Source organism: Bombina bombina, chromosome 5, assembly GCF_027579735.1.
Source record: "Bombina bombina isolate aBomBom1 chromosome 5, aBomBom1.pri, whole genome shotgun sequence".
NCBI classification, from domain to species: Eukaryota; Metazoa; Chordata; class Amphibia; order Anura; family Bombinatoridae; genus Bombina; species Bombina bombina.
The window spans coordinates 591,041,014-591,056,538 of NC_069503.1; the positions used below are offsets into that span (position 1 = coordinate 591,041,014).

General features: G+C 36.6%; 1 protein-coding gene across 1 annotated transcript in view; it reads left to right on the plus strand.

Annotated features, from left to right (window-relative positions):
• LOC128660624 (epidermal growth factor receptor) overlaps positions 1 to 15,525 on the plus strand; it is a 411,537-nt gene that overhangs the window by 356,225 nt on the left and 39,787 nt on the right. Inside the window, exon 14 of the mRNA XM_053714555.1 lies at positions 15,042 to 15,132. Coding sequence (XP_053570530.1) covers positions 15,042 to 15,132 — 91 coding nt within the window. The remainder of the gene's footprint in view (positions 1 to 15,041; positions 15,133 to 15,525) is intronic.

Sequence of the window (15,525 nt, forward strand, 5' to 3'; positions counted from 1 at the left end):
CCGGGTGGACATTTGGGGTCTTTTTGCAATTTTGGGAGGTGATAGTAGAATGCTCGATTAGGTACAGTTGGAATTAAGTCGTTTTTTTCTTTTTTGGTGACTATGCCTTCTTTAAAAGCGCACTCTACTATATCACCCAAAGTTGCCAAATATTTGGTAGTTGGATCAGATGACATTTTGTTATAATAATTCTTGTCACTCAGGATTCTATTAGAATAAAATAGTCGGTCAAATCCTGAATGACGGTTCCACCGCCTTTGTCGGCTTGTCTTATAACGATTGATTTATCATTTCTCAGAGACTGAAGGGCCTGTTTCTCATTCCAATAAAGGTTCCCCTTTTTATTTCAACTTTTTGGAATCAAGTCTAAGTCATCATTAACCAGTTGTCTGAAAATTTCTATGTGGGCATTGTTTTGAAGTCTAGGAGAAAAATTTGATTTATTTTTAAAATTTGTATGGATAAAGCCTTCGCATAAATAATCCATTAAAGCTTCAGGCTCATATGTGGGAAAAGTTTGGCTTTTAAGTCTGGCATCCATTGTGTCTAACAATATAGGTAATGTTGTTTCCTCTTTTAATTTTTTCTCTGCAAAATATTTTTGCATCGAAAGTTTCTGTGTGAATCTATTTAGATCAACAAAAAGGGAGAACATATTATGCGTGTTGGAAGGGCTAAATGACAATCCTTTTCCTAAAACCCTAATTTCGTCATCTGACAAAGAATGAGAAGATAGATTAAAGATGCCACTGCCTAGTTTCTGTAGTCTTGCCTTTTTGTGGGCTGTGTTTCTTCCTCTACATCCTCGTCTGTGTGAGGTCTTTTTCCTTTGTAAGGAGAGGTTAGGCTGACTACAGGTTCTAGGTAGCTTGCAATCTTTTTTTATTTCCATATGGGTTGTCTTGGGCGCTGTTCTAAAAAATGATTTACTGAAGCAGATGATTGGGGATTAATAGTCTTATTACATTCAAAAGGCCTCTCATCAAAACTTTGGGGATTTAAATCACTCAGGGCATTGAACCTATTTGAGGTACTGATTTCAGTATATTCTCGAGGACTGTAGTTTCTTACATTTTGAGTATGTTCTCGAGTGATCCCCCTGGGGGTGCTCTTATGTAAGATGTCTGATTACTATAGGACGTTTGATCATTTGACCATTGCTCATTGGTATATGGTTTATAACGGTTATATTGGTCATGTGAATTTCTATCCCTATTTTGATGAGGATATTGTCTTTCATCCCTCCTATACTTATAGTTTGTTGAATGGGATGGACCATTGTATGACCAATTACGATGGGGTGCCTGATATTGTTCAAATCTTGGCTTTTGTTGATTATATGTATTTTGTCTGTAGTCCCTATCCTGATAATTTGGTGTTTGCCTATTGTGGTTTTCAATCTTATGGTTGCTCGAATTTTTATTATTCCTATTATTTTTGTTCTTATTTTTATTTTTATGATGACTGACAACTGTCCATCTACCATCATATAGATGGTTATTGGTAGGTGTAACCAGTGTCGTCAAATGTTCCTCATCGTAGTACCCATTATTATTAGGTGTTTCTGTCTGTGTTTTCTTTTTATTATAGGTATAGATTTCACCTTTACGATAATCTTCATTATCTCTGGCTAATTTGCGATTTTTATTTTCCATAAGTTCTTTTTGATAATTATCTGTTTTTTGCAAGACCATATAATTAAGCTCTTCATATTGTTTAGTAGATTTAAATTTGTCTAAACTTTGTTGGACTACTTCTATCTCTTTGGAAATTTTCTCAACTAGCGACTTCCGGTAGGAAATCAAAATTTTCATGAGTGTTACTGTGCAAATAGTTAGTGTTTCTTCCCACTTGGTATTTAATATGGGGTCATTTGAACATCATTACCTCTATGACTCAAACTTTGGGGCGAACCTGGTATACTATGGCCATTTCATAGACGACTTGATCATCGTCTGGAAAGGTGACAAACCATCAGCTGAAAATTTTGTCAAACACCTCAATAATAACAGCAGAGGTTTGAAATTCACTAGCACAATAGATAGTAGTGGTGTGGTATTTTTGGATCTATTTTTACGTTTTGATAATAACAGAATTATCACCAGCACCCATTTTAAGCAAGTCGACTGTAATAGTTACCTTGATTATAGGAGCAATCATCATCTCCCATGGAAGACAAATGTGCCCTATGGGCAATTTAAGCGTGTCCGTAGAAACTGTAGCAGCTTAATAGATTATGAGTTCCAGAGCAAAATCCTTAAGAAAAGATTTAGAGAAAAAAGGTATCCAGAACATATTATCAACAGTAGGTATGAGAGAGCCAAAAATGATGATAGAAACTTATATTTCTTTAAAAACCCTAATCCATCTCAGGAGAGTCGAAAGAATCGAATCATACTGTAATCATGACATGATCAAAAAGAGTATCAACAAACATTGGAAAATTCTTATGAAGGATCCCATATTAGGCCAATTATTAGATACAAAACCTACAGTTGTTTTTAAAAAGGCACCAAATTTAAAAAGGATCTTAGCATCCAGCAAAATAGTTAAGAATAAGATTCATCTTAAGCAAAATAAAACTAATAGAGAGAGTTTGAATCATCTTGGAAATAAAAACACTATTAGTGAACCATTAAGAAAAGGTAGTTTCAAATGTAACAACAAGAAATGTAAGATGTGTCATCATATAACCAATAATGTTAATACATTTCAATCTAACGTCACCTTTAAAACATATAGAATGAGTAGTCGAATGACATGTGCATCTAATTACATAATATATATGCTAACCTGTGTCTGTGGATATCAATATATAGGACGTACCTGCAGACGCCTAAGCGTGAGATGGTCAGAACATTTCCGAAATATTAAAAAGAATTATAAACTACACAGTGTATCTAGACATTGTAATGTAAAACATGATGGGAACCCATGCTGTCTAAAAATTACCCCAATAGAACATATCCCTAAATCAGATTTCTACAACCGTTTTTTCAGATTAAGGCAGAGAGAGACCTTTTGGATATACAGGTTTCAAACTTTACGTCCACTAGGTCTTAATATGAATATTGATCTTGCAGCCTTTAAATAAACTAAAATAACTAATAAAGCAAACAAACAAAATGAAATAATTATATATCATATAGGGCCTAATAATAGATAGGTGACTAATACTTTTTGGGATGTCACATAGCTATAATTGGGTATGAGATACAATATAATAACATCTGTTGTCTGTTTATAAAGATCATAGCTAATTTAAAATCAACACCTACCAATAAGAATTTAATGGATCCTGTTTAGGAATTAAAAAAATAAAGATATATAGGTTCTATAATAAATTACTGACAAATATATATCACATAGGTGAATGTCAATGTTTGTCAATGATCAAACATAAGCTATGACATTAACTGCTACAATATTGTTTAAAACATAAGCATTTATTCCGATTACTATATCCTCCCCCTGAAAGGTGTGTCAAGTAAAAATTCATGTGATTGGTTAGAAGAGGTACATAAGCAGCGGGATTGTCAAACTATGCATTACAGCCTGATGAAACGGCTCTGTGTAGCCGAGAAACGCGTTGCTGATTTTAAGGACATTTTAATAAAATAGTTTTTATAGTACCTCGTTGGAGTGGGTCTCCTTTTTACCCTCCTATTCTAACCAGCAATTCCCAGTGTTTGTAGTGTATAGGACACTCGTTTTGTCTACACTGTTGCTATTCAACTCCTTCGGAAGTTTGGAAGAAAGGTGTGTGTGCCTAACGGACCGTGATTGGCCAGACGATTCACGTGACTGTTGGAGGTTTGCTGTACGCCATTGTTTGGTCTTCCGGGCGACAGTTGAGGTCCCGGTCTGTGTTACTAGGCACATCGTGGTGCCGCTCTGTTTGTAAGTATTCCATCTGCCTGCTACCTTAGCGTGTGCCGATCAGTGACGATATCACCCTATGTTTGGCGCCTTCTTATTTCCATTATAGATCTCCTCTTCGCATTTGCAACCATCGGAAGAGCTGCCATTACTTCGGACTATTTCTTCATCCATTTTCTCCTCTTCAGGGAGTTAAAGCCCTGTTATATTGTTCTCATTTGATATTTGTTTTCCGCCTGAGGTTGCTGCCGGACTCCTAACAAGGAACTTAATTGCTAAGTATTAAAATCTTGATACTGTTATATTGTGTTAAAACTAACATTCTGACATGGTATATTAAGTCATTTCTTTCTCTTTACTAATTTGCAGTTTTATAAGGTTTTATAATTGCTTAATATTGATCGTTTGAATACGGTAACAATATTGTTTTAAATCTACTTTTTATGACATTCAGCAGGATCGCACTGAAAATAGTTTAGTGTTTGAGTACCATTGATTGAAGACTGTGGTTTTTAGTTAGCGATTCAATTGAAGTAATCACCATTTTCACAAAACAGTTCAGTGTAGTATCATTAGGTAGTTGGCACGACTACGCCACATTTATATACATTTTGAAATTGTGACAAGAATTAACACCACACTTTATTTAGTTATTTAATGTAGTTTTAAAGATAATTATCATCACATTGAATGGTATTATATATTTAATTATAAATTAGATAATTCTCACATTGAATGGTATTATATATTTAATTACGAACCATTGCACTTAAGCACTTCAGAAAGAATAGCAAATAGCTATACACTATTCAAACATTGTATCACTATTTTTTCACATTTTTATATTTTATAGCATAATTTATTTTAGAAATCAATTGAATTGAAATAGACCAAAGAGACATCCTAAAAGTTAAACAATTTATTTTAGACTCATTTTAAATATATTGTATATTAACATCCAAATATGCTTTCTATTAATGAAAGACATAATAAGAGATTATTATTAGTCTCGCATGTAGGATCAACAAATGTGGCCCCTACTGAAGATACATCTATTGATCAAAGGCCCATTCACACTCTTTTTGCAAAATTAGATGATTTAATAAATGATGAATGCAGACATTGGTTGGATGCAGAGATGCTCCAAAAATATGTAGATGTGAATCAAGTCCCTAGAGGGCTAAGAATCCTTAAAAACTGTTCTTTTAAGGATGACCAACTACTAAATACCAAGTGGGAAGAAACACTAACTATTTGCTCAGTAACACTCATGAAAATTTTGATCTCCTACAGGAAGTCGCTAGTTGAGAAAATTTCCAAAGAGATAGAAGTAGTCCAACAAAGTTTAGACAAATTTAAATATGCTAAACAATATGAAGAGCTTAATTATATGGTCTTGCAAAAAACAGATAATTATCAAAAAGAACTTATGGAAAATAAAAATCGCAAATTAGCCAGAGATAATGAAGATTATCTTAAAGGTGAAATCTATACCTATAATAAACAGAAAACACAGACAGAAACACCTAATAATAATGGGTACTACGATGAGAAACATTTGACGACACCGGTTACACCTACCAATAACCATCTATATGATGGTAGATGGACAGTTGTCAGTCATCATAAAAATAAAAATAAGAACAAAAATAATAGGAATAATAAAAATTCGAGCAACCATAAGATTGAAAACCACAATAGGCAAACACCGAATTATCAGGATAGGGACTACAGACAAAATACATATAATCAACAAAAGCCAAGATTTGAACAATATCAGGCACCCCATCGTAATTGGTCATACAATGGTCCATCCCATTCAACAAACTATGGGTATAGTAGGGATGAAAGACAATATCCTCATCAAAATAGGGATAGAAATTCACATGACCAATATAACCGTTATAAACCATATACCAATGAGCAATGGTCAAATGATCAAACGTCCTATAGTAATCAGACATCTTACATAAGAGCACCCCCAGGGGGGATCACTCGAGAACATACCAAAAATGAAAGAAACTACAGTCCTCGAGAATATACTGAAATCAGTACCTCAAATAGGTTCAATGCCCTGAGTGATTTAAATCCCCAAAGTTTTGATGAGAGGCCTTTTGAATGTAATGAGACTATTAATCCCCAATCATCTGCTTCAGTAAATCATTTTTTAGAACAGCTCCCCAGACAACCCATATGGAAACAAAAAAAGATTGCAAGCTACCTAGAACCTGTAGTCAGCCTAACCTCTCCTTACAAAGGAAAAAGACCTCACACAGACGAGGATGTAGAGGAAGAAACACAGCCCAAAAAAAGGCAAGACTACAGGAACTAGGCAGTGGCATCTTTAATCTATCTTCTCATTCTTTGTCAGATGACGAAATTAGGGTTTTAGGAAAAGGATTGTCATTTAGCCCTTCCAACACGCATAATATGTTCTCCCTTTTTGTTGATCTAAATAGATTCACACAGAAACTTTCGATGCAAAAATATTTTGCAGAGAAAAAATTAAAAGAGGAAACAACATTACCTATATTGTTAGACACAATGGATGCCAGACTTAAAAGCCAAACTGTTCCCACATATGAGCCTGAAGCTTTAATGGATTATTTATGCGAAGGCTTTATCCATACACATTTTAAAAATAAATCAAATTTTTCTCCTAGACTTCAAAACAATGCCCACATAGAAATTTTCAGACAACTGGTTAATGATGACTTAGACTTGATTCCAAAAAGTTGAAATAAAAAGGGGAACCTTTATTGGAATGAGAAACAGGCCCTTCAGTCTCTGAGAAATGATAAATCAATCGTTATAAGACAAGCCGACAAAGGCGGTGGAACCGTCATTCAGGATTTGACCGACTATTTAATAGAGGCTAATAGAATCCTGAGTGACAAGAATTATTATATCAAAATGTCATCTGATCCAACTACTAAATATTTGGCAACTTTGGGTGATATAGTAGAGTGCGCTTTTAAAGAAGGCATAGTCACCAAAAAAGAAAAAAACGACTTAATTCCAACTGAACCTAATCGAGCATTCTACTATCACCTCCCAAAATTGCATAAAGACCCCAAATGTCCACCCAGTTGCCCGATAATCTCAGGGATAGGGAGTTTGACAGATAATGCTTCATCCTACGTTGACTTCTTTTTACAGAAGTATGTAGTAGGTCTTACCTCCTATATACAGGACTCATCAGACTTGATCAGTAAATTAGAAAAAATCAACATCACTCGTGATCTAATCTGGATCACGTGTGATGTCCAAGCATTATACTCTAACATTCCACATGTCTTGGGTATTCAAGCCATTTCAGGATTTTTAGAAGCAGATATATATCTACCAGATATACAGAAAGATTTTATCATTAATTTCATTCATTTTATATCATAATTGTTTTATTTTCCAAGATGAATACTATCTTCAAGTCAGAGGGACGGCCATGGGTACCAGGTTCGCCCCAAGTTATGCAAATTTATATATGGGGTCATTTGAACAGCATTACCTCTATGACTCAAACTTTGGGGCGAACCTGGTATACTATGGCCGTTTCATAGAAATTTAAGCGTGTCCGTAGAAACTGTAGCAGCTTAATAGATTATGAGTTCCAGAGCAAAATCCTTAAGAAAAGATTTAGAGAAAAAAGGTATCCAGAACATATTATCAACAGTGGGTATGAGAGAGCCAAAAATGATGATAGAAACTTATATTTCTTTAAAAACCCTAATCCATCTCAGGAGAGTCGAAAGAATCAAGTCATGTTTATTACAGAATATAACTGTAATCATGACATGATCAAAAAGAGTATCAACAAACATTGGAAAATTCTTATGAAGGATCCCATATTAGGCCAATTATTAGATACAAAACCTACAGTTGTTTTTAAAAAGGCACCAAATTTAAAAAGGATCTTAGCACCCAGCAAAATAGTTAAGAATAAGATTCATCTTAAGCAAAATAAAACTAATAGAGAGAGTTTGAATCATCTTGGAAATAAAAACACTATTAGTGAACCATTAAGAAAAGGTAGTTTCAAATGTAACAACAAGAAATGTAAGATGTGTGATGATATAACCAATAATGTTAATACATTTCAATCTAACGTCACCTTTAAAACATATAGAATGAGTAGTCGAATGACATGTGCATCTAATTACATAATATATATGCTAACCTGTGTCTGTGGATATCAATATTTAGGACGTACCTGCAGACGCCTAAGCGTGAGATGGTCAGAACATTTCCGAAATATTAAAAAGAATTATAAACTACACAGTGTATCTAGACATTGTAATGTAAAACATGATGGGAACCCATGCTGTCTAAAAATTACCTTTTGGATATACAGGTTGCAAACTTTACATCCACTAGGTCTTAATATGAATATTGATCTTGCAGCCTTTAAATAAACTAAAATAACTAATAAAGCAAACAAACAAAAAATGAAATAATTATATATCATATAGGGCCTAATAATCGATAGGTGACTAATACTTTTTGGGATGTCACATAGCTATAATTGGGTATGAGATACAATATAATAACATCTGTTGCCTGTTTATAAAGATCATAGCTAATTTAAAATCAACACCTACCAATAAGAATTTAATGGATCCTGTTTAGGAATTTTTAAAAAAAGATATATAGGTTCTATAATAAATTACTGACAAATACATATCACATAGGTGAACTGTGAAACTATATTGAAAACGATATAGTATGTGCATTTTTGAAAGCTAGTTTTTATATCAATGTTTTTTAAAAAAAAACACATTTATTCATTTGAGTACACTTATGAAATATATAGGTTTTGAATTTTATTGAATTGTGTAAATAATGAAATGTGATATGATGTCATGGTAGAGCGTGCGAATCATATGTGGATGTTTAAACAAGAATTTCGGCTTAGAATATAAATACCGGATTTTGATGTATTGTAGATGAATTGATTTTATTGGGTATATGTATTAATTTAAAATATCCATCTAACCTAAGAAAAGGCTAACTAAAAACAATATAGGTAATTTGGCAATAGAGTCAATAATGAAAGAAAAAGTATAGAATAGAATATAAGTTAATAATTACGTAGTAGAGGGTTGCCCTTATTATAATGAAGTTAAGAATATATTTGGATAGTGGATAGTGACTGAAAGAGGTGATTATATAATGTCAATGATCAAACATAAGCTGTGACATTAACTGCTATGATATTGTTTAAAACATAAGCATTTATTCCGATTACTATATCCTCCCCCTGAAAGGTGTGTCAAGTAAAAATTCATGTGATTGGTTAGAAGAGGTACATAAGCATTTGGATTGTCAAACTATGTATTACAGCCTGATGAAACGGCTCTTTGTAGCTGAGAAACGTGTTGCTGATTTTAAGGACATTTTAATAAAATAGTTTTTATAGTACCTCGTTGGAGTGGGTCTCCTTTTTACCCTCCTATTCTAACCAGCAATTCCCAGTGTTTGTAGTGTATGGGACACTCGTTTTGTCTACACTGTTGCTATTCAACTCCTTCGGAAGTTTGGAAGAAAGGTGTGTGTGCCTAACGGACCGTGATTGGCCAGACAATTCACGTGACTGTTGGAGGTTGCTGTACACCATTGTTTGGTCTTTCGGGCGACAGTTGAGGTCCCAGTCTGTGTTACTAGGCACATCGTGGTGCCGCTCTGTTTGTAAGTATTCCATCTGCCTGCTACCTTAGCATGTGCCGATCAGTGATGATATCACCCTATGTTTGGCGCCTTCTTATTTCCATTATAGATCTCCTCTTCGCATTTGCAACCATCGGAAGAGCTGCCATTACTTCTGACTTTTTCTCCATCCATTTCTCCTTCCATGAGCGCACCTCTTCAGGGAGTTAAAGCCCTGTTATATTGTTCTCATTTGATATTGATTGCCCAACTGACACTTTAATTACACTGCATCAGCATGAGTAATACACGTTACCTAAAATTACTTGTCGTACAAATTCTCCTTTAAAAGCCTTCGTCCCCCAGAAGTCATGCGGTTAACGAAACTATGTCCTAAATTTGCAGGACAAACATGAAATCACTATTATCCAATTGTAGGATTACAAAGGAGGAAACAGCTGAGTCTAATAAACAATTCACATGAATCCATCCCCAGCTCAACTTTTACACCATGTGCATATGACACTGTCTGCATTGTGTCAGCTGCACACATGCTCTGTGTTGAATTGGGGGAAAAACGCATACTATTTTGCATTTAATATTTGAATATGCTGAGTCAAAAATATTTATACATAATGTGGTCATGCCTCGAGGAATCCTATCATTGCTTCATCTGTCTGTCATCAGCTAATCATCACTTATTTGTAGGGAATGATGTAGATCACTGCAGTTATGTTATCACTTTAATATTACAATGTGACAGGTTTGCTTTAGCGATTTACTTTTTGATAATAAAGGGAATATGCTTTTAAGGAATTATATATCCGCGATATTTTTAACATAAGCCTTCAGAAAAATTAACTCCATGGTAACCAGGGAAACCTACATTGAATCCACTGGTAGACAATGGGTTAAAATAACCTGATCCCTTGACACCCCCAGCGATTGGCCACTCTCATGCTTACACTTACACCTGTCCACCAATCACCTGCTACAGAGCAGACACCTCCTTTCCAGGTTATGCTCCGCACCCACTCCCGGGGAACAACCCACTCCCAGGAACGCTTAGTGCTCAGGGGGAGGCTTGACATGCATCAGAATATGGCTCAGAAATCCTAAACCTTGACTAACACTAACAAATAAAAGATGTTTGATGATGCCTATTACACAAAGTAATATGGTGCAAACATTGTTTAAAATCAGTATAACTAGTGACTTAACCCCTTGATTGTTACAAGTCATTGTGTATTACTTAACCTCTTGTTTACCCTAGATTAAGAGAACACAGGGTTAAATATATGGATTTCTTTTCCAGGACCCACTATATGGGGATTTTCCTTAATCTCACACTATCTCCCCCTCTAATAAACACACACAATCCCTTGCTCACCCTACTTGCTCACCCTATCTCCCCCTCTCTCACACACGCAGTCCCTTGCTCGCCCTATCTCCCCCTCTCTCACACATGCAGACCCTTGCTCACCCTATCTCCCCCTCTCACGCACACACGTCCCTTGCTCACCCTATCTCCCCCTCTAATAAACACACACAGTCCCTTGATCACCCTACTTGCTCACCCTATCTCCCCCTCTCTCAAACACGCAGTCCCTTGCTCACCCTATCTCCCCCTCTCTCACACACGCAGTCCCTTGCTCACCCTATCTCCCCCTCTCACGCACACACGCAGTCCCTTGCTCACCCTTTCTCCCCCTCTCACACACACAGTCCCTTGCTCAAAACTTGGCATGGTGAGTGAATGCTTAGTTTCAAAGGTTTTATTCTGATAAGGTTATTGTCACGCCGCTGTTCCTTTCTTCGGTGCGCTGCTCTGTTGCTATGGCTGTTGCCATTGACGCGGTGGTTGCTGTGAGTGTGTGGCGATGACGTCATTGCAGCACGTCAATTCCCCTCATGCCGGTTGGATCCTCAGACTCTCCTTGGCATGAATCAGTCCCTATATAAGTACCAGTATTCCTTATACTCACTGCCCAAGTATAGGACCTACTCTTTGTGCTCCTGGGTGCTATTTACTATTGTTGCTTGATTATCTTGTTGCTGAACTTTACCTGTCTGACCACTCTGCTTTTTAACCCCTGAACTGCTGGATACCTTGTTGCTGAACTTTGCATGTCTGACCACTCTGCTGTTTAACCCCTGAACTGCTGGATACCTTGTTGCTGAACTTTGCTTGTCTGAACACTCTGCTGTTTAACCCCTGAACTGCTGAATTGCCTTATTGTTGCCGAACCTTGCCTGTCTCTGGCCTCTCTGTTGTTTTTTCCTGTACAGCTGATTTTAAGAACAGCCCTATTTTCTGTGAGTACTACTTACCTCATTTCATACCTCTCATTTTATTCTGGGATATTTCCTTATCCTTCCACTTGACGCTGGGATAAGAAGACTACTGGACAAGTTTGACCTGATAGAGAAATATCCCACGAGCATTACATTATACTTGGGCATGGACCCAAATGAGGTAGCTAGAGCAATTTCTCTTACCTCGTAATGCCTTTTGGGCTGTGCAATGCCCCCGCTGTCTTTCAAGCATTTGTCAATGATGTCTTCCGTAACCTCCTTAATCGTACTGTCATCGTCTATCTGGATGACATCCTCATATTCTCCACCACCCTGGAAGAGCACCATGAGCATGTGAAACAGGTGCTTCTTCATCTCAAAAATAATTCTCTGGTAGCCAAATTGGATAAATGTGAATTCCATCAAGTCCGGATTCAATTCCTTGGATATATCATCTCAAAAGAAGGTTTCACCATGGATCCCACTAAGCTAAAAGCAGTTCTGGAATGGCCTCAGTCCACCACATTGAAGGAGTTACAGAGATTCTTTCCAACTATTATCGCAATTTTATAAAGAGTTTTTTCAAGATTGTTGCTCCACTCACTGAGCTGACTAAATGAAACAGAGACTGTAACAATTGGCTTCCAGTAGCTGTGGACACTTTCTCACATCTGAAAATTGCCTTTTGTACTGCTCCTGTGCTCCTGTACTGATTCTGATTTAAAGTTCACCTTATAGGTTGATGCCTCTGAAATAGGAGCTGGTTCTGTCTTAACCTAAAGAGACCCATCAACCTCCAAATTGCATACTGTGGCTTTCTTCTCTAAGCAGTTCTCTCCTGCAGAGAGGAATTACGATGTGGGAAACTCCTAGCCATCAAGATGGCTCTTACTGAATGGCGTCACTGGCTAGACGGTACTACCAACCTCATTCATATACTCACGGATCACAAGAACTTGACATAATTAGAGACTGCCCATCGACTCAATCCTCAACAGACCAGATGGGCCTTATTCTTTTCCCATTTTAACTTTATAGTCTCTTACCTTCCTGGGACCAAGAATAAAAAGGCTGATGCCCTTTCCCGTCAGTTTCCTCAGTCTAATGACTCTTCTGAAGCTCCTAACGAACACATCCCACTCCCACTCTCTCTCTCTGATGCCTGCTGTGCCTGCAAGTGCGACTCCCACTCTCTCTGCTGCGCCTGCTCTGCTGCTCACAATACCAACTCTTCCTCCCACCGACCATCACGGCTCACCGCTCCTCCACTGACTGACTCATCAAGTGGGTCATGACGGTGACGGAATGAACCGCCCTCAGACATTGCACCAATTTTTTTAAAAAAATGGCACCAAAAAAAAAGGTTTTGAATGGGAGCAGGGCCCCCCTAACCGCGGAGACAAGGCGGCCGCCTCGCTTGCTATACCTTAAGGCCGGCCCTGTAGGAAACCTGTGAGCACATGTATTTATCATAAGGTCTGGAAAACTTTTTTTGCGTGGTGTTCTCGTAAAAGTTTACTTTGGAATCCTTTTAGAATTCCTAGAGTTCTTGAGTTCCTGCAGGAGGAGGATTATCGAACCATTCAGACTTTGATCAGAATTAAACAGATATTCATCGAGTTTATCCTCCTTGAAATCTTAATCTGGTTTTGAGGATTTTTTAAAGTCTTCCTTTTGAGACGACACATGGTTTAGACATTCAGCTTTTATTCTGGAAAGCTCTTCTTCTTCAAGCTATTTCTTCAGCTAGAAGGGTTTCTGAGCTTTCCATTTTGTCTTTCAAACCTCCTTTCATCAGGCTAAGGGCATTCTTCTTACTCTTTTCCTCCTATGGTAATATCTACAGACACTATTAATCCATAAATTGTGGTCCCTTCGTTTTTGTCCAGCCCCTAAGAATTTCAAGGAGCATCTTCTTCACAATGTTGATGTTGTGAGAGCTCTGAAATATATAGAAACCACAAATGATTTTAGACTTTCTTCTCTTTTTATTCATATTTTTTGGTCCTTGCAAGGGTCAGAACGATACGGCTGTTTTACCTTTATCTGCCTTGCCTTAATTTGTAAGCCACATTGGGTGCACATTTTACTAGAGCAGTTGCCACTTCTTGGGCTTTTCATATTAAAGTTTTTATTGATCAGATTTGCAAGGCAGCTACTTGGTCTTCTTTGCACACTTTTTTAAAGTTTTATAACTTTGATGTGCATACCTCTTCTGAGGCTGCTTTTGGGGCCTGATCAGTAATGTCCTGCCTTCACTGTTTGCCCCCCCCCCCCCCTTTCATGGTTATCTCATGAACTTCAATGCTTGGGTATAGATTCCCACATGTGATGACTCATGGACTCTCACCATCTCTTTAATATAGCCATGTTATACTGAGGAATGTGTAATAAAGGGATTATCTATCTTTTTAAACAATACAAATTGTAGATTTGACTGTCCCTTTAAAATGAACCATGTGATTTTAAACAAAGTTCCATATTACTTCTATAATCAAATTTGATTTGTTCTCTTTGTATCTTTTGTTGTGGAGTAGGCTCAGGAGCATCAGTGCTCTACTGGAAGCTAGCTGAACATATCTAGTGAGCCAATGACAAAAGACATATATGAACTGTCTCTTTAAAACAAACATTAAAATACCGAAATTGGACAATGAGTTGTCAAATCAAACTACACAGAATAAATTAAATACTTTTAACGGCTTTCAGAATAAAAAAACATCTCAGCACAATCCCCATTGAGATAAAAGTAAAATAAATACATACAATGTGGTTCAATAACAATTTAAGAGATTAGAAAAAACATTTACATTATTTAATCAGCCGGGTACTGATTATTTCTCACAAATATATAATGTAGCAAAGGTTGTAAAAGTTCAATGAAATGAGTTAGAATAGAAAATTAATTTCAAAGGATTGCAAGACCATGCTTTAGAGGATTTTATAATATATAAATGGTAGAAAAACTAATAAGGAAAATATTGGAACAAAATATGAGAAGGGTAGGGTTATCAATAAAGACCAGGTGAAGGTTAAAGTGTTAAAGGCACAGTAAATATCTTGTAATCACAAGCTTTTCTGCAGTCTTGAAATGAACTAACGTATTCTACAAGTTTGAAAATATTTGGAATGCACTAACACCTTACATTATGTGTGAGTATTTTGTGTAAGAGGTCAGACTGCATAGTAGATCATTTACTATTATTTATGTGGTTGTATTGCAGAGAGCCGTCAGAATATGACATTGATGGTAAATGCTATTCCTGTCACCCTGAATGCCTGCCTCGGAATGACAATATCACTTGCACAGGGCCGGTAAGTGCACTAAAAGGGAAATTGTACGAAATACTAACTTCTCTAGAAAGTGTGAAGTAAAAGTATTTAAAAATGCAAAGCAATTCTCTTCCTGGGGAGGCAGCTATGTGTTTCCCAATACTGAAATATACTTCTCAAGCAGAGTACACTGACTACATGTTTTTTGAAGTTTGAGCCTGACTGTATGTATGGGATGGCTGCATAAAGAACCTCAAATGCCTGCTTACAGCAGTGCACAAGCTCATTTACATCTCACTTTTTAGGCTGGTATGTCTGAACTGTTCTACATTTGTAATAACACTGCAAAGTTCACTAATAAATTAACAGTCTTAAATTGTCTTACAATGTTTTGGAGTCAATCAAAATCCTTTAGTATTTGTTTAAAAAAATGCT